General features: G+C 38.6%; 1 protein-coding gene across 2 annotated transcripts; it reads left to right on the plus strand.

Moving 5' to 3' along the window:
• Positions 1-1,819: 1,819 nt before the first annotated feature.
• On the plus strand, positions 1,820-18,135 carry TERB1 (telomere repeat binding bouquet formation protein 1). 2 transcript variants are annotated; one of them, XM_033157146.1, is made up of 18 exons: positions 1,820-1,879; positions 3,560-3,623; positions 4,107-4,217; positions 4,326-4,454; positions 5,886-6,017; positions 6,735-6,795; positions 6,891-7,003; positions 7,118-7,240; positions 8,348-8,491; positions 8,922-9,053; positions 9,774-9,899; positions 10,321-10,484; positions 12,328-12,695; positions 13,163-13,227; positions 15,910-15,990; positions 16,409-16,579; positions 17,372-17,484; positions 17,848-18,135. In XM_033157146.1, exons 2-18 carry the CDS (start codon positions 3,590-3,592, stop codon positions 18,109-18,111), a joined length of 2,331 nt encoding a protein of 776 aa, XP_033013037.1. In that variant the 5' UTR covers positions 1,820-1,879; positions 3,560-3,589; the 3' UTR covers positions 18,112-18,135. The 2 variants fall into 2 exon arrangements, with proteins under 2 accessions (XP_033013037.1, XP_033013036.1); XM_033157145.1 differs by lacking the exons at positions 1,820-1,879; positions 3,560-3,623; positions 4,107-4,217; positions 4,326-4,454 and having other exon boundaries at positions 5,821-6,017; positions 17,375-17,484.
• The last annotated feature ends 2,344 nt before the right edge of the window (positions 18,136-20,479 follow it).

Below are 20,479 nucleotides of genomic sequence, written 5' to 3' on the forward strand. Positions count from 1 at the left end.
TATGAGGTTTTAATATTTACCATCTGCTTGCAGTTCCAGTGCTTTGTGTGAATTGAACTTATCACTGTTGCAGAGGTGGCTCCTTTGTGTTCACATACGGATTTTTATCACTTGGTGTTTAAAATAAATGTGTGAAAACAACCCAGTAAAGATCAAAGCTTGTGGATTGCTTCACCCTGCTTTTCAGTGGAGGCATTTTCATGTGTGATCTGTGTTCATGTGAATTAGGCACCTTTGTGCACGAACATGCATTACTTGTACACCTTATTTTTCATGGACAAACTAGGCTAATATGTTAATAACTTCCTCAAAAACTAGTAGACCTGGAAGTCTGATCTGAGGTGAAATTCCCATATCTAAGACACACCTCTGAAGTGACCCCCTTCCTGAAAAAAATGTGTGGGGTGACTTGGTGGTTTTAAAATACTGGAAAGCAGGTGTTGATTTTGCTGGCTTAGATCCAGAGCTGTGTCTGCATTCTAAAACTGCACCACTCCATGCCTCTTGAAGCTCAATAGTAGGGCATGAAACTTATGGTAAATGTTACTGATGGGGAGGGAGCACAACTTAAAAAAAATGGCACAGGCTAGCAAGTAAAATGAACAATTTACATTCTGACACCTTGATCCTAAACCTCAGCATTGAAAGTTAAGCTTCAGGGGCACTTTCAGTGAGAGTGCAGAGGAAGGATGAGAACTAGCCTGGGACTTTTATCCCCCAATACATTAAATATGGAGTAAGACATTACTCTTGAGTTTTTTGGACTAAATGTAGGATTAAAATTGAATCGAGCTAATTCTATGCTGGTGCTTCTGAAATGTGACCTACTTCGTGACAATGGTAGGGGTGTGATTAGATGTGTGGCAGGTTTAGGAAGAAGAAAAACTACCGGTAGCTCTGTCCTGTGGGCTCAAGGAGGTTGTAATGTTTCACTTCAGACTTTTTTTGGTCTCTTGTTAGTGTGTGTACTACACATATTTTGTACTAACGTGATTTTGATTTGTACCCATTAACTTCTCAGAGCATTCCCAATCTCCCAATTTAAATATATATATATATATATTAATCTAGTTGAGAGTGCTGACTTTTCTGGTGGCATTCTCAAGAGATGAGAAAACCACCAGAAAAGTAATACAGAAGAAGGAATAGAGATAAAGTGCATTTTGGGATGGAGGGTGTTCCACACCTTTTAAGATCTCGGAAAGGAAAAACAGTTTTATATTTTATATGATAGGTCATTCCATCCTACACGCAAAGTACACATCAGACTTTTGAAGCCTTAAGTCACAGGCTATATATAGGTTTGTGCGGTTTCCCCCCCCCCCTCCAGTAAAGCATGTTTCGAATTGCAGCCTCAGTTTAATATCCAGTTCATGATTTGGTTATGACAAGTGTTTTTATTTCCCTAATCGGAGGCTGCCCACCAGCTAGAGAGGGTGAAGCCCGCTTGGCCCAGGTGGGAGCGCTCAGCTCCAAAGGAAGCAATGAAGCCAAGGCTCGCAGCCGCAGCTGAGGCAAACCGTGCCGGGTGAAGGGGGTAATAAATGAGGCGCTCGCTCGGGCTGAGTGGCTCCTTCGCAATCGGAGTTTCATTTAGGCGGGAAAAACTCGGCCGGTGAGTTTTCAGGTTTAGGCGCTCGCGGGACCGGGGGTGGGGGGTTGCGAGGATTTCCAGGTAGTGAGTATCCCCTTTTACTGAGCGGAGTGTCGTCGCCAGGCTGCGAAAGGAGAAGCCTCTTCTGCTTAGAGGGGCGCCCCCCAGTGCTAAGATAATGATGTGTCAGTCAGGGCACGTCTTCCCCGCCCCCCTCAGCCTGGGATGCCTTTTCAGCGTAACGGCAGGTTCATGGGCTTACATTTAGGGGGACCCCTAAATCAAGTAAGTAAATAGATAGATATACTTGGCAATTCACCAATTGCGTGGCAGTTAACTCGGTTCTGCCCCTCCCCCCTAAATACTGACCACGCTCATGTGCAGGTTCCTGTCAGAAAGGGGGAAAGGGAGAAAGTCGCTGGCACTTTCCTGTTCCTTCCCTGCTATGTATTCGTTTATTTATTTCCTCGCATTTAAAAGCTCCACGAATAAATATAAAAGAATTACAATTCCACGTTATTCCATACAACATTATTATGTGAATCATGATAAATCTGTTAGTCCTTAAGGTGCCAGAAGACATGACTGGTTTTGTTGTGGTTGTTGTTGTTTTGCTGCAAAGGACTTTTCATGGCTACCCTTCCGAACATGTTTTTATTATTTTTGTGTTTCAGAGAATTGTAGGGTTGGGAGGGACCCCCAAGGGTCATCTACTCCAACCCCCTGCAATGCAGGAATATTCACTTATTTGTCTTGACCCCACCCACCACACACAAGGCAACGTGTATATGGGTTGCCTCACTTCAGAACAAGCCTCTGAAGTAGGTCAGGCTGAGAGACGACAGGCTTCTCTCAGATACATGAGTGAAGAATCAGTAAATCAACTTCCTGGCCAATCAGTTATAGATCTTAAAGTCATTAAGTTCAGGAACACAAGAGCTTAATTTGAGAACATTCCCAAGATGGTACACGAATCCAGCCAGACTAAATAGAGTAACAAAGAAGAGTCTGATTGTTTATTTATTGTAAAAGTTATTATTTAAACCTCAATAATATGGAAGTAGCCTCTGCTCTACAAACACTTATATCATAATGAAAACAAACCCTCTGTTGTTCTTTTTCTTGGTGACTGATGGACACTCCCCCCCCCCCATTCAACGAAATGGTTACTGTCCCTGCAAAATATGTTGCAGACTTTATTTATATTTAATATTGTGGAGGTAATATGCTGTACAAACTCAGGAGATTAAAGTGTGTTATTTTTGCCAGCTCTTGTTGTTGTCTTCAAAATAATTACAACTTTACTTGCCAGTGGGCTGGGCAAAGAAACTAGTTCCAGATGTTTAACAGAAACTTTTAGAAACTATTTGTTTCTCTTAAAACACTCACTAAAGATGCTAATAATCTCAAATTTGTTTCTATATTAGTAGATTTAATGCCACTCTAGGCTCATATAGGCAGAAGGGTGGGATATAATTTTAATTTTAAAAAATGATCTATTTGCAGTATATGCTAATTAATTTGGAGTAATTCCTCAGTTTGGTTCTAAACACTGATAAACTAGATCCGCCACACCATTTGAAGGGTGAATAAAAATTATTTACTTTGCATCTCTTTGTATATTATGCATGTATGTTAGGTGATCTTGATACAGGTAGGTAACCATGTTGGTCTGCCATAGTCAAAACAAAATATAAAATTAAAAAATCCTTCCAGTAGCACCTTAGAGACCAACTAAGTTTGTTCGAACTTAGTTGGTCTCTAAGGTGCTACTGGAAGGATTTTTTAATTTTATATTTTGTTTTGAGGTGATCTTGAGTATGTTGTGCTCCTATAGAAGTGGTAATCAACATTAATACAAATGTTAGATTTTTATTAAACTGAATTTACTTTCCTTAATTTTCTTTTTAAAAATCCAAAATCGTGCTTTGATAACAGAGACAACCCCCTCTATTTGTTTTGCAGTTAAAGGCTAAGTAAAATAATACAGTCAAAATGGAAAATGGAAAGGATCAGAAAATGCCATGTGGTAAATTTGCCAAAAATTATTTTATATTCATGTTACTTTTCATTATTTTAGCAGTCTGCCAGGCTAATCTTCAAATGGAAGTAGGAAAAAGACATAGCCTTTTGTAGAGATCCAAGCACCTGATCCACAATGACTGCTCCCCACGTCAATTGTGGGGGGGGGGGCGCCTTTTGCGTGGTTGCACGCAGCCTTCTGCCTAGCACTGCCAGACTCCACTGACATCTGTCACTGAGAAACCCCATCATTGAGGAGTGCCCAATGTGCTCACCTAACTGGTGGTAGTCAGAGGAAATTCCCAAAATGTGGTTTTGGGGGCTGGGAAAGGGGGCTGGGCTGGGCTAGCACATAATCTACTGGACTCTGGGGCAGCTCTGTTGGGATTGCCAAGGGATTCTGGCTGTTAATTAATCAGCAGTTTTAATTTTGTATGAAAATTAAATTTATGTAAAATAATTTGAAAAACTATTTGCTTTATCCTTATAGACATGAAAACTGATCTGAATTTACTACTTGAATGTCTAAAATATCAAATGGATCATCCTACTACTCAGAAAGAGGCATTGGTTACTATTTATTCAGCCTGTCAACAAAACAGTAAGATGTTGAGTTCTAGTTGCATTGCTCCATGTCTTATTGCTTTGGATTATTAAAATACATTCCTTTGAAAGTTGACACTTTCCCCACTGTTTCTGTCTTTGCTAGGTGATGCAAGTGATTATTTTCGAGAAATAGGTGGCTTGATGTTTGTATATAGCCTTGCAAAGTCAAGTGTGCACAGCATGGTAAAGGAAGCTGCCTTATTTACATTAGGAGGTCTAGCTGAGAATAATGGTAATGCACAATTGTATTCTTTTCATATCATTATATTATCACATTTGAAGATAAAAAGTTTTTGTGTTTTGCTTCATTTAAAAGACTATAGTTTTCAACTACATATACTTAACAACAAAAGCTTAAATTTGACTCTGTAGCAAAATGGCAGCCAGTGCAGCTTCTTCAATAGATACATTACATGCTCCCCTTTCAACCTACCCATGGCATTCTGAACTAGCTGCAGCTTCTGAAGCAATATTAAGAGCAGCCCCACATAGAGCACATTGCAGTAATCCAATACTGAGGTTACGAATATATAGCTTACTGTGGTCAATCTATGCTTATTCAGGAACAGGTGCACCAGCCAAAGCTGGTAAAAAACACTCTTAGGCTGTGTTCACATTGCCACATTCATTGAAGTTCTTCCCCATTTCCCATGCATTTCACAACTCTTTTCCCACTAACTGTTCACATCAGTGCAGCTTCATTCATTTATGTGTTGATGGTGCAAGGATTCTTTACCTTATTTTGCTAAAGTGTTCACACCCTGGTTAGCGATGAATTGGGAACATCTTAAGGACTCTAAACAGCAGGAAGTTGGTTTGAGAAACAAAACTTCAAACAGCAGACAAGGCTATGGCAATAATGCTTCCTACAGGAAGGCAAAGTGCTCGTGTACTCAGGTCTTGCTTGCTGGTTTTTCTTAGGTATCTGGTTGGCCACTATGAAAACAACATGCTGGACTAGGTGGGTCATTGGCCTGGCACAGCAGACTCTGCTTATTTTCTTTCGTTCGTGAGTGGAAGTTTGGGATTAGTTCCGCCAGTGTGCCTGCATCATTTTGACCTCCCTGCCACCTTGCCCCCTCTTGGTAAGCGGTGGTAGCACTCTTGGCAGGAAGCTAGCACTGAGGCTCTGTCCCACCAGGCAGCACACCTCTGTCCATAGTGTCTCCGTCTTATCAGGATTCAGTCTTCAATATCACACCACCACATCCAAACATCAGTTAGCGGCTTGTACATTCAGATAATATAGAGAAACAGAGGTGGGTGTCATCAGTGTACTACAAATAACCACTTCCAGTGGGTTCATTTAGATTTTGAACATCACTGGGACAACTCGTGTATATCCACTGTTACGTATGTTCCTTAAGTGTCCCCTGCTCTGAGCTTCACCCAGATTGTAGCCAAAAAATATTTTGGCGGTCAGTAGAAATAGGTCCATGTCTATACAAAAGAAGAAATTGACACAACTCTGACATTAAAATGGAAACCTTGAGATTTTTTAATCTCCAAGGGCTACTATTATTTGAATTCCTCCCCCCAACAGACTGATACAGATACCTACAATTATTGTACAGTGTATAAGAAAGTTTGATTCTGTTTGCTTTATTAAATTTAATGTAATATAACACATAAAGTTCTCAGAGGAATATCTATTTTGTTTCAGTATTCTGCCAACAAACGTTATGCACTTCTGGATCATTTGAAGACATTCACAGACACCTAACTAATAATGATTCCAGTGTGAATTTGAAAAGAATGTCTGTTTATTTCTTAATAGCACTGGTTTCAAATAACAGTAAGTCCCCCTGCTGCATGTAAGGAAATCGCAGTTACACAAGCGCAAACACAATTTAAATTATGACGAGTAGCCTCCAAATGAATATTAACTGCAATTAGGTCAATTAGACTTACATACACAGATATGTGCTTATAAATCCTACTGCTATTCACAGGTACTTAAGCAAGTTTAACTACTATATTTTCTAAGTATATGCTCAGCTTTAACAGTGCACAAATCACTATGGTCTATGTTTTATATATTACCAGTACATTTTAAGTTTAGCTGCTATTCCCTGCAGGGTGTATACTCGGGGCCCCTGCAGACAAGTGGTTGATTGTAGGTGTTTTTGTTTCTTCAGCAACATATCCTTGACACAATAAAGTGCATTACTGGTTGATTTATTCTGCTTTAGTTTTTTTCTGAGATGCTTCCCCAATGCTACCATGCTGTGTACACACTATACCTTTCCCCCACAAAGAATTCTGGGTACTGTAGTTTACCCCTCACAAAGTAAGATCACTTATGACCACCCTGCTAGCATCATGAGCACAAATTGTCATGAATGCACAATAAAAAGTGTCTAAAGAGGCCCTCAGTGACAAGGATGTTTCATACAACAATAATATGTGAAACAGTTCTAAGATTTCACTGAATTATTGATTGCTTGATATTTGAAATACTTCGTATATTTTACTTTAAATATTTACATGCCAAAATGTGATCACTTTATAGAGCGTGGGCAGATGTGTGCGAAAGAGTCTGGTTGCCTTAATGCTCTGCTTCAATTATTCAGGTAAGTAATAAAGCAAGAATGGTGTACTAAACTGAAAATTCCTTCCCCAAGCTTTAATTGCTATTTGTTATGTTTTTGTTTTAATTTCCTAACAGAACAAGTCTTTCAGTATGTGATGTGAACCTTTTGGATCAAAAAATTAACGAATATCATCTGTGGTCTTCAATTTGCAGTGCTCTCTGTGCAAGTGTAAATAATCCCCAGAATGGTAGTATTTTTTTTTGTTAAACATTTCCTTTCATTATTTGTTTGATGACAGTGAGGAAAAATACAAGTATCTTTCAAGGCAGATCTAAGTGTGCCATTGTTTTGTCACCAACAGAAGAGAATCAGAAATTTAGCAGTTTGGTTTTTCCTCATGCAAAAGACTGGCTGCAAAGTACTATAAAGCCTGAGATAGTTCGTCCAGTATGTTCATTCATTGGGCTCACAGTTGCAAATAATTGTAAGTATCTAACTATTGTACCAGCACATTACCGGTATTTTTCAGTGAAAAGCCTGCTGGGATTTCTTTTGCCATTTCTAGTGCTTAATTTCATGCATCTTCTGCACAGAAATAGGGAAACTACTTTTGTGATATTATCATCTTCAAATTCTAAAACTTACAGTGGAACCAGGTACTACTTTAAAGAGAGAAGGGGAGGGCTTTTCCATGGCACAGTGAGTTGACACATATCCCCTCTAGCTTGTATTGAATTTTCTAGAAATCACTATATATACAGTATTCATTTGTTAAAATAGTAAATATAGAATGTTGCCTTTCGACCAAAGCATTCAGGGCAGTTTAGAGTTTAAAATAATGGCTTTCAGTCTTGATACAAAACAGAGAACTCAGAGGAAAAACAGTACATTCAGGTACCAGCTGTTTCATAGTGTTATATAATAACAGACCTTCCAAGTGTTCTTAATTTCCAGAGACAATGCTGGATTTACAGAGGCCGGCAGAATGCCCTGCTTTTCCTTAGGATATCTCTATTTTTATCAGAGAAATGTTGGAGGGCATGGAATTATCCGACCCCCGAGCCACCTGAAGGCAACACTGTATAGGGAAGTTTTAAAATGTTTAATGTTTTATTATGTTTTTATATATGTTGGAAACCACCTAGAGTGGCTGGGGCAACCTAGTCAGATGGGTGGGGTGTAAATAGTAAAATTATTATTATGGAATAGGATGTCCCTATTTTCATCTGAGAAATGCTGGAGGGTTTGTAATAACCAGATGGAATGGTTGCTGCAGTAAACAAATTCAGGAAGGAATGAATTGAGATCATGATAGAAGACATTTTTGTGAATAATTTCTCTCAAAATTAATTTGCAAAAGTTTTCTTACATTGAGTCAGAGCACTGATCTGTCTAGCTCAGTATCATCTACATTGCATTGGAGTGTCTCCAGGATTTCAGACAGGGGTCCTTCCCAGCCCTACCTGGAGATACTTGGGATTGAACTTGAGACCTTCTGCATCTGACAGAAAGCCTGGAAAACGTTAGCTTAAAGCAAACTATGAGAGAAGCATGGCTGGTAATTGTTATGGTTTGTTTTTGTTTCTTCAAGCAAGAATGCAGCAATTTTTTGTTTCTGTTGGTGGATTAGCTGTTTTGGATGAGCTTCTTGTGAAATTGAGACACAATTCAGTTGCAAGCACAAAACTTGCCGTAGTGGTGACAAAAACGATTGATGCCTGTATTGCCGATAACCGTGAGTGAACAGACTGAAATATCTTTTTATATAAATATCTTAACAGAAAGTGAAGCTTGTATTCTGTAAGGGTACATCCAGGCTCTAGTTAGGTCCATGCCTCCCTATAGGATTAGGTACTCTCAGATAATTCATTACTTATATTTCTAGAATCTGCCTTGGTTTCTGACTTTATTTATTAACATGACAAACATTAAATATCATTAAAATAAGTTAAGGATACTGCAAGGAGGGGAAGGGAGTTGCAAATTCTTCTAATCTCCAGTCCTCACAAATCTTGTAGTTGGTGTTGTACCTGGTATTGGATGAAGGCTTGAGATAACTGGAAGAAAAGATGGAACAGGTGCTCTATAAAAGTACAGTATGTCTCTTTGCTGCATGTTGAGTTTAATGGGTGTTTTTTCCTTTTAAATTTATTTTGTACCAATAGCTGCAGTTGGAATTAACCTGCCAAGGTATAATATTGTGCCAAATCTCCTAACACTGCTTTCTTACAAACATCTGGATCCGGGAGAAAAAAATAGTATTATACTTACCCTTGGACATTGTACAGATGGCTGCGGTAGGATACTGGTTCTGTCTTTCTTAAACTGAACATGTTAGATGTTGCTTCAAATGCAGTTTGCATTAGAACAATTACTGTAGTCAATAATAACCTATGAAGATACCAAACCTGATGTTGCTAGAGTAATGCATGGTTGGTTTTAATAAGCTGCTTTATCCCTCATTTAAATAAAATAAGAAATAATTCATCACTTTGAAACTTACTACATTTAGGCTGCAATCTTATATCCACTTACCTGGGACTAAAACCCATTGAACTCAGTGAAACTTACTTTTAAGTAAACATGGTTAGGTTTGTACTATAAATAGGATTATGATAGGCATCTTTTTCATTAGTGGTTATTTCTAGTGCAGAATCTAGGAACTTCTACAAAATCCTGATAATCAACTGTCAAAGCCAAGTTAGAGTTATTAGTGGTAGCTAAGTATAAATTTATGCTTTAACATTGAAGTCCCAAAAAGGCACTATGCACTATTTCCATTAAAACTAATAGGACAGATTCATGTAAATGAAGTCACACTACAGCATGTTACTGAGCATATATGCAAATAGGCTAGATATGATTAACTGAATTTGGGCTGAAAATTCAATATAACTGAATTCAATATAACCATTGTAATTTTATTGCTTATTCTTCCAAATATGTTAAGAGGTACTGTTACAACTGTACAGTTTGGACAAATATGTTCCAAGAAACTAATGGTATTTTTTTTTTAGAGGAAAATCAATTTGCTCTGGTCAAGAACAATGGCCTTCCACTTATGATTCAGGCACTAACTGAATCGCAGGATGAAGAACTAAATAAGGCTGCCACCTTTGTGCTGCAAAATTGCAAACAAATCAGTAAGATTATCATTATTTTCATTACTATTTTAAAAAACTTACAGGGCAGATTTGTGAATATCTTCTTGCCCATTAGCCCATTTGCTTTGTCTGCAAAATTTCCTGTTTCACCCAGATTAGAGATCATCAACTTCTATGCTTCCCTACCCCCTTTCTTCTACTTGTTAATTTGATCTCTTCTTGCTTCCATCTTCCCTTGATGAAGCAGAAATATTAATGAGGGGAGCACGTCTGGGGCTGTATTCGTATAAGGTCCTTTAGATACTGCAGAAAGATGTAAAAAGCTAAATAAATCACATCTTAAATAACTTGTGTCACTCTTATTGGGAAGAAATATTTTAAGACTTTGGCATGTAGCATGAAATATAATTCTGTTTTTATAAAGCCAGCTTACCTTGCCTTATTCTAACTTTTTCTAAAGCTGAGAAGTTGTCACCAAAGTTAGGAAAACATTCATTAAAACTGGATGATGCAGAACAACTGAAGGTTGATTGGCAGAACAGAGAGATGATCCTTGAAGACTACTGGGACAAAGCCAAAGAAATTTTATATAGAATTGAAGGACTTGAAAATGACCAACAACAGGTGGTTCTTCGTTTTTTGGTTTGTTATTGTTATTGTTTTTTAAATAAGAGCGGAGTCAGTATGTTAAAATCAGAGCAATAGTTCTGTGCAAGAAAATGGTGTCAGTGAATTATTATAAAAAGGGAAGCATAAGCCTGATAAGTTTTTTAAAAAATGTTTTTTTTCCTATTTTCCTGTGGTGGAAGGAGGACATCATCATCTGGGTTATTTCTCCCAGTCAGTCCAGAAGGTAGGGCTAGCGAAAACAGGTTTACAGTATGTCTTCTGTGGGGAATAGCACCTGTTTCAAGCTTCCATCCTGCCTTGGCTTCCCTTTTTAGCTAAAGATGTTTGTTTCTATTCTTGTATTCCTAGCCTGTGTAAATGCACGAATATGACCATTCTTTGTTATGCTAACAAACACATTTCAGCTACTTATAGTACCGTATATACTTGAGTATAAGCCTAGTTTTTCAGCACACTTTTTGTGCTTTAAAAGCTGCCCTCGGCTTATACTCAAGTCAACCATTCCTTAAGAAGTGTACAAGAACGGCGGTTCTTTACTCTCCCCAGGCAGCTTGTTCCATTCCTGAACTGCTCACATAAATGCAAACTTCAGACCCCAGAAGGCAGAAAGCCTATCAGTTAAGGAAGTATTAAAACCCCACAGGTGCTCACTTTCCCTGGCTCCTGCTTAAACAGGACAGGATCCCAGCCTTCTCTGTATAACACAAGGGAACATTGCGCTGTGAGTTAAACCACAGAGCCCTAGGGCTTGCTGATCAGAAGAATGGCGGTTCGAAACCCTGCGACAGGGTGAGCTCCACAGCAGCAAAGGAGGAAGAGGAAGGAGCAGCCCAAAGGGCTGCTTTGGGCTGCTCGTTCCTCCTCTACCACAGTGGCAAAGGTGAACCGGCTTATACTTGAGTCAATAAGCTTTCCCACATTTTTGTAGGGAAATTAGGTGCCTCGGCTTATATTTGGGTCGACTTATACTCGAGTATATACGGTACTTCAGATAAAATATCCTTTTGTTGTTGTTTAGTCATCTTAGTCGTGTTCGACTCTCCATGACCCCATGAACCAGAGCATGCCTTGGAAACTCTCACTTTCTTCTCAAAGCTTCTCCTTTTTTATATCCATGGAGTTTTCTTGGCAAAATACTGGAGTGCTTTGCCAGTTCCTTCTCCAGGTGGATAACATTTAGTCTAAACCCTCGGTTATAACCTGTCCGTCTTGGGTGGCCCTGTACAGCATAGCTCATAGCTTCAAGTCCCTTCGCCATGACAAGGCAGTGATCCATGAAGGGGAAAATATCCTACTCACCTGTAAAATTGTTGCTCCCCCATATTCAGCCACATAGTCATGGTGATTCAACATGAACTTGTGTGATCACATGCTTTCCCTCAGTAATTTAATTGCAGTATTTTAAGCTGCTATTTTGAAGGGACTTAAGCATGAAAAAACCACCACAACAACCATTTGACCTGAATTTGACAAATACTTCTTGCTTCAAAGTAAATAGACAGTAATATTAACATTGTGGAACCAAAATGCAGTTGGCAAAAGAAATATTGAGTTCAGCAAATTAAAATTGACTTCAACTTAAAGGAAAACGACCCAGGAAAAATACATACCTGAAATGTTAAATAAGATTATGAAAGAAGTAATGGGGTGTGTGAATGATGTTTTCATTCTAATCCACAAAGTTTGGCTTTTACGACTAGGTGTGAAACTAGGTCAAGTCAACTCTCCAAGTTGATCATCCCTGCCTTGAACCTTCAATATATGTAGTCATGGTTTTCCACCTTCCCCCACTGGATGTGTTTTGTATGACCTTCAATTGCTATTTTTTTAAATGCAGAAAAAAGTGAGAAGACAAATATTAATTGATGATATTCCCAAAGACGTGATCCTGCAGACTACCCCTATGTATCTTAAAGAAAATGGTAGCAAGCCAAATTCAAGTGAAATAACATATACAGAAGTGAACCAACAATTGCTAGATTCTATGTCTGCTAAACCGATTGCTACTAAATTTGTAAAAGACTATTCAAAGAATGAATTACTAAAGTCTGCCAATAGGAATCCAACTGAAGCCTCAGTCAGTCGAAATGAACTTAATCTTCATGCAGCGGATAAAATGAGGACACCCAACATAACCCATCAACATAAACATATTACAGATAAAAACACTGTTTGTGAATCTAGCAAGTCTGAAGTACAAGTAAGGTACTGTATCTAGGATCCTACATACAATTTTAAATTGATACTTCTAAATCCTGATTGTGAATCGAATTAGCAAAGTGCATTTAATATTATTAAACTTTGCCATGAACTCTAAATGGACTGGAATACTATCTGGAATATATAGGGAGCTGTAGACCTCTTTCAAAATGAAACCTTTTACTTTCAGCTTTTGAACTTCTTCATGCCTACTGAGTAGCCTCATGTGTGGAAGCTACCCTGAGAATTTTTATTTGAAGCACAGTATATGAAAAAGATTTGTATCAAATAAATACAGGCAATAAATAAAATTATCCCAAGCTTCAATGTGCATATGAAACATGCCTCCCTTCCCCTGGCTAGCATTATTCACTGCAGTGCAATGTGGGAAATTGTGGGGGTTGAGAAGCATGATAGAACACAAAGAATATATATTAGGTAAAGTTTTAAGAATGTCTTTCTTATCCTTTTAGTGAATTATTGTGTAAACAGACAGATATTGCTGGTAAAAGAAGAACTCAACTGGTACAAAATACAGGTAGGTACTGATAATCAAAAGTGTTCAATTTTTGACATTTTACTAAGTTGATCCTTGTTAGAAATTAGTTTTAAATTGGATGAAAATAAGCACATATATATCTTCACCATATACCATACTTAGTGGGTGCATTTGCACATCATGCTAAGCCTTGGGCTTGTGCACTTGGTCCCTTCTCTCCTCTCCTGCATAGCCAAAAAAAAGCAGTCAAAACCTTTTGCTTTTACATTTGGTTAAAAGTGGTTTGTTGTGTTGGTTGGAGCAACACACTGTGGTTCTTGAAACTATAGAGTCAGAAGGCATCCTGAGGGTCATCTAATTATCTACCCTCATCCCTGCAATGCAGGAAGCTCAACTTAAAGCAACCATGACAGATGGCCATCCAACCTCTGCTTAAAAGCTCCAACAGAGTCCACAACCTCCCAAGGGAGTCCATTCCAGTGTTGAACAGCTCTTACTGTCAGAAAGTTCTTCCTGGTGTTTAGTCAGAATCTCATTTCTTCTAACTTGAAGACATTGGTTCAGGACTTCAAGCTTGCTCTGTCCTCCATGTGACAGCCATTTTGATATTTGAAGATGGCTATCATATCTCCTCTTATGCAGACTAAACATACTCAGTTCCCTCAACTTCCTTCTTAAATTGTGGTGCCCAGAACTGGAAACAGCACTCCAGTTGTTGTCTGACCAAGGCAGAATAGTTGTTGTTTAGTCGTTCAGTCGTGTCTGACTCTTCATGATCCCATGGACCAGAGCACACCAGGCACTCCTGTCTTTCACTGCCTCCCGCAGTTTGGTCAGACTCAAGTTGGTAGTTTAGAGAGAATAGAGAGGCACTATTGCTTCCCTTGATCTGGACACTAGCTTTTTTTGCTGCTGCATCACACTGTTGATCATGCACCACACATGTCAATCATGTGGTCTATTAAAACCCTTAGATTCTTTTCACAGGTGTCCATCTTATATTTGTGCGTCTGGTTCTTAGAACCCTACATTTGTCTCTATTGAAATTCATTTTGTTAGTTTTGGCCCAGTTCTCCAATCTGTTACAGTCATCTTGAATTCCGATTCTGTCTTCTGCAGTGTTGGTTACTCCTCCCAGTTCAGTGTGTCTGCAAATTTGATGAGCATCTCCTCAGTACCGTCACACAAGTTATTTATAAAGATGTTGAACAACAATGGGCCTAGGACAGAACCCTGTGGCATCCCTCTTGTCACAGTTTTCAAGGATGATGAGGAACAATTAGTGAGCACTCTTTGTTTGCTCAGTCAACCAGCAACAAAATTCACCTAACAGTAACTTCATCCAGCCTGCATTTTACAAGCTTCTCCCCAATAATATCATGAGGGGCTTTGTCAAAAGCCTTACATAAATCAAACAAGCCAACTTCAGACCACAGGTCATGATGCTGGCTTGTTGGAAACTAAGCAACATAGTTAGTGTTGACCACAATTCCAGGTATGGGTGACATAGCAAACTGTTACAGGTAGGTAGCCATGTTGGTCTGCCATAGTCAAAACAAAATAAAAAATAAAAAAAATCCTTCCAGTAGCACCTTAGAGACCAACTAAGTTTGTTCTTGGTATGAGCTTTCGTGTGCATGCACACTTCTTCAGATAGCAAACTGTTTAACTGAAAGCAGAAGCAAAAGCATAAAAACTCATCCTTGGCTGCATGGGAAAATGAAGGTGGTATGTGAGACCAAGGTATACTATAGCTTATGCATGTTGTGCTAAAATGCATGTTGTGCTAAACTATGGTTTAGCATGACATCTAAACAAAGCCAATACGTTATATGCATATTGTTCATTATATGTTGTCCAAGCATGCTACATATTTGCCCGCGTGGAATAATATTACTCCATCACATATTCAGTTATGAATTTGTCTTAAATTTCACAATCTAGTATGACTTTTTATTGTTAAAACTATTCAGGATATAAATGTCTGTTGCATTTAAAATATAAGCACAGTTGTATTCAATTACAGTGGTACCTTGGTTTAAGAACAGTCCGGTTTAAGAACAATTTGGTTTACAAACTCTGCAAAACTGGAAATAGTGTCTTGGTTTGAGAACTTTACCTCGGCCTAAGAATGGAATCCGAACAGTGGAAGGGCACCGCGCGGCAGGAGGCCTCATTAGGGAAAGCGTGCCTCGGTTTAAGGATGGTTTCGGTTTAAGAACGGACTTCTGGAACCGATTAAGTTCATAAACCGAGGTACCACTGTATTTTAAGACCAGAGTTAAGGCTGTCATAGTAACTCAAGCTCCACAAGGCTGGAAATTGGATGCTAAGGCTGAGGCTATAATGGACTTACCCTAACAGGTGTCATTTTTATAAATAGAATTTTGAGACATAATGTTGGACTTTTTTGTTGGCTACCCACCTTAACTAAAGGGGTACTTGTGTGTCCCTCCAACACATTGTAATAAAATGTTGAAGTTCTGGAAACAATGTTAGACGCTATGGACTTGGACCCCATGCTCCTGCATCACAGTGTCAACTGACCAAATTAATGCCTTAGAAATTTCATCTGGTATGCTGGCTAAATAAGTTAGTTTAGCAACTTCTTTTTTATCTTAATTTTGTGTTATTATGGTCTATAACTACATAAAGTACATAATGTATCTAAATTCTTAACCATATGTTTCATATTAATCCAATAACATTTCTCTTTTATAGATCCATTATGTTCAAGAATAACAAGCAGGAGGATAAACGGTAACCTGACTGCTTCAAAAATAGCAGAGTTGCAGTGCACAGGTGGTTTTTGTTGATTTATCTAGACACTAACAGATAGTTCTTTTCTTTAAAATGCCAGATAATTTTTTTTACATTAAAGATGCAATCACTTTGTATTGTGTCTTTAAAAATTAGCAATTTTGTTTTGGAAATCTAAGCAAAGAAGGATCCCACTCCACAATTTTGAATATTTGAGCAATAACAAGGCCACTTCCAACTCCACAATTCTATGATTCTATTTACTGGTTCAATATTAGGTTTACCAATGAATTCCCAAAAAGTACTTGCTACATTTACTGATGTTAAACCTGGAAGGACCAGAATATATAAATCACAATTTACTAAAAGCAGATATGAAAAATTCAGCCTGAAATCCTTTTTAAAATGCCTTTTCTAAAGAGTCACATGCTATTTTAGTAATATTCAGTATCTGTTTCAGGTTGCATAACAGTAGGAATTCCCTTAAACAGCCGAAATTTTAGCAAGATTTTGCGGTCTTGTCAATATCTATGTGAACAACACAAAGTTACTCTAGAAACTGAACTGAAATATAAAAGGAAGATAAAAAGATCTATTATCTCTAGCAGGAATACTTCTACAGACTATAATGGTAATAGTAATCATTTTTCATAAGATTTCATGTGGAGCATACTCTAGCCCAGTGGTTTCCAAACTCCCCCCCATAACCAGTTGAAAATTGCTGAGGGTCTTGGCAGACCACTTAATGATTTTTCTGCCTGTTGCAGCAATTGTAAAATGCTGGATGTTTAATTATATTTTTATTGCCAATTTAATTTTTTATATACTGTATTTTATTTTATATAATTTAAATTATAATACAATGTAAGAAATAAAAGAAGCAATTAGAATGCAAATATGTCGATATTCAATTCAATTCAATTCAATTCAATGGATGTGTCATCTCCTGACTTCAACCATAGATCCCCCAAGTTAGCTGATTTTCCTCCTCACAGAGCCCTCCCTGGTTCATTTTTCATTGCAGCCAGGCTTCTACTAGTCATGAAACCTGGGGGGAGGGGCAGTAAAATAACATGTCCAGGGATACCTTTGCAGGGGTGACTCGGCAACTGGGAAAAGGGTTACACCTGCCCACGAAATCTGCCCTACAAAGGCTGCCTATGCCAGCATTAGCACCATGATAAAGCAGGTATGTGGAACCTTTGGCCCTCCAGATGTTGCTGAACTACAACTTCCACCAGCCCCCACAAGCACAGCCAGTGCCATAGATCAGCAACATATGAAAAGCCAAAAGTTCCCCATAGCTGTGATGGAAAACACAGGATTTGGGGAGCCCTGCATTTCTCTCATAAAATCTAGTTCTGGCCTTTGTCTTCCATAACTTTCAGTAATTTTAAATAAGCAAATGTTTTGTTTCAAACAGCAGATCTTCAAACAAAACAGGATGCATATTCAAAGAAACAAATAATCCAACAGAAACACAGGCTTAAAGACCAGGATCTGAATGAAGATCATACTTTCTCATTTAAAGATGGGGTATGTACACTTAAATGGCAAATGTTCTGAATGTTAACATTTGTGTATATGTTCTAGTACATATGACAGTGTTATTTCTAATAAGTGTTAATGCCCAAACTGAGACCCAGCCTCAGCACACTGATAAATATTATTCATAACTGGTGAAAGGATATCTGTAAACCACAAGTTATTGCTAATAAACAAACAAAGAAATAGCCTAACCAAAGCTCTGGTAGCTCCTCTTTGGGGAAATACATACCTGTACAATGCTTGTGTTGGACTTGGGACTGAACATAGGACCTTCTTTATTTCCTTGTATGCATGTTACCATTGAGCTCTGGCACACCTGCTAAATGTGTACTGTTTTCATTAATGATGCAGAAAACTGATATTCATCTGCCAGTTATACCTGCATCAGCTTTTGAAAAAAGCAAACGGAGAACTAGGAAAAATTTTACATCAGAAGAAATAAGATTTCTTTTGGATGGTGTAAAGAAAATGGGCCATCATTGGAATTTAATTTTATGGACTTACCCGTTTCAGAAGGGAAGGACAAATGTTGACCTTGCTAAGAAATACTGCCACTTACAGGTAATATTTCAAATCAATTTTGTTCTAGTATTTTACACCTTTGGGATAGGATGAAAGGAAAGGAAAGAACCATTGGGTTGGCTTTGGAAATGCTTTCTGTGGATGGTGGTTATCCATTAGTGTTGGAAGCAGGCCAAGCAAATAATGGCACTTGCCCCTTCAATGGGGGTGGCTTCCAGGATGTAACGACAATGAGTAAAAACCAGAAATTGAATCCAAGTAGCCATTTACTTCTGGAAGTGTAAACTATGAAAGTAAGGTTATATTAAACTCAAATATCATCCCTGACACTCAAAAGTATTTTGCATAATTATTAATTGATTGTACTTCAATCAATTTTATTGTTTATAGCCAATGGCCATTACAATAAAAAGCATTTAGATAGTACATTTCATTTCAAGAAGAAAGACCAAGGCCGTTCTCAAGCAAATAAATGTTTCATTTATTTGTCCTGGGGTCGGGTGTATTGGCTCTAAACCCAGCTCAAATAGCCTATGGTGGGAAAGCCCACCAATTTCAGCAGCTGGCCTGGGAATTCCCCCACAGCCAACTGCCTAGTCCCGTTGTTGCTCCCAAGGGGGAGGAGCCTGGTGCGACAGGCTGCAACAGCCACCCACCCTGTGACCGGGTAAGCAGCCATTCTCAAGTGAATAAAAGCCAACAACAGAATAAGAAGACTAAAGCCAATTATAAAAATACAGCGACATGTAATTAAAATAATTAGCACAACTACATTAAAACATCCATAATTAAACTATATACCTAAGCAAGCCCATCAGAACAGCACAATAGCTAAAACAGTTAAAGCAGCAATCAAATCAGGATAGCAGGGAAATGTTTGTCCAAATGTTTCTTCAAGAGTTGATGAAACGCCAATACCAATGGAACCTTTTGTATTTTAGCAGGGAGAGTGTTACTGACTAGGAGTCAGAGACACCTGATCTGTACTGTAGCAATGAGACAACTGTTGAGTGGGCCAGGATTAGCTCCACCCATTTAATAGAATTATGCCCAGTGTTCCTTTCTCATTTGATGATGGAAGTTATCCAAGATGTAAAGCAGCACTGTGGCATCCTGTGAAATTCTGTAGACAAAACTATTATTGCCACCTGACAATTGAATGCTCCAAGCCTGGGATGCCTCCTTCCCAGAACTAGCCTGGGAGCTCTTCCCTGTCCTCTGCACCCAGCTTACATTTTCTTCTCCATACAAGAGAGTCTGCTGGGCTGTCAGTTGAAGATGTCCCTTGCCAAAACTAGCCCAGCAGCTCTGTTTTTCTGTGCAACTGGTTCTGGCTTTCTGCTCAGTTGGTCATGCAGCTAACATATGGCAGAAACCGCCCTTATCAGGGTCACATAAATTGTCAGGTAAGCAAATGTTGACTCTGACTGCTAACACAACATAAAGTATATACTGGTAGAACTGGAGCTCTAAAAAAGCCATATTCTCTCACACACCTTCCTTTCACCTGATATGTCCAGCCTGTATACCCATATGAATCACAACTGGATAACAAATATTTGTCTGTGCCAATGCACTGACATTTGCCTTGTCTAGTTTCCTTTTTTCTCTTCTCTCTCACAGAAAAATAAAAACAAGAAAAACATATGACAGTTATGTGCATTCTGTCAAGGAAACAGGATCATCAAACAAGTTGGCTCTTTTTTGTTTGTTTGGTACCTATTCTATCTTACAATATTTTTACTTGCTTTGGATATAAATGCTCTTTAAAAACAAATATGAAAATGCTACACAAATGAAAAAACAAGTTTATTGCTAAAGCTTATCATTATACTTTAAATATGCATTTTGCGTTTATTAGGGCATTTCACCTTCTCAATGGATAAAAGCATTTAAGGTATAACTGGTGTTCCCCTTTTTATCCTTTCCTACCATTGCTACTATTACCCTTTCCATCCTGCCATTTCATAGTGAAACCTGAGCCCCAACAGAATCACCATCTATCAGCCAGAAAATCCTCCATAGCATTTAGGGATTCAGTCTTCATGTGTGGACCATTTGAATATCAGGGAAGGGTTCTTAACACCATTCCCAAATCCCCTGTCACAAAGACTAGACATAGGACATGTCCTGCCACTTACATTGGGACAGTGATGTATGGGGACAACCCCATGGTTGTGGCCATGAAGTCCCAAACAGCTCTACATAAGGTGGTCCCCATTTGAATGTTTAAATACCCCAAAACAACAGTGCTGGGGTTCTCCTGTACCACCCCAGAAACCAACTTTGCTAGCTTGGGCAGGGATAATTTTGGGCAGCGGGGTGCATAGTATAACAGTAGCATCCCAGTTTTGTGTTTCTGATCCAATATCTTGAAATCTGTTCTCCAAACACATGGGCCCTCCTGGTGAAGGAGATGCAATCTGTGTGGATCATGGCAACTCCCACCCTATCAGTCTAT

Source organism: Lacerta agilis, chromosome 8, assembly GCF_009819535.1.
Source record: "Lacerta agilis isolate rLacAgi1 chromosome 8, rLacAgi1.pri, whole genome shotgun sequence".
Taxonomy (NCBI): domain Eukaryota; kingdom Metazoa; phylum Chordata; class Lepidosauria; order Squamata; family Lacertidae; genus Lacerta; species Lacerta agilis.

What these genes read in the sequence shown, in the direction of transcription:
- TERB1 (XM_033157146.1), top strand. Translation starts at nt 3,590, where the DNA reads ATGGAAAATGGAAAGGATCAGAAAATGCCATGTG. An exon ending in AGGTCTAGCTGAGAATAATG is followed by an intron (nt 4,455 to 5,885) that starts GTAATGCACAAT and finishes ATTTTGTTTCAG; the next exon opens with TATTCTGCCAACAAACGTTA. An exon ending in TACTTCTACAGACTATAATG is followed by an intron (nt 16,580 to 17,371) that starts GTAATAGTAATC and finishes TGTTTCAAACAG; the next exon opens with CAGATCTTCAAACAAAACAG.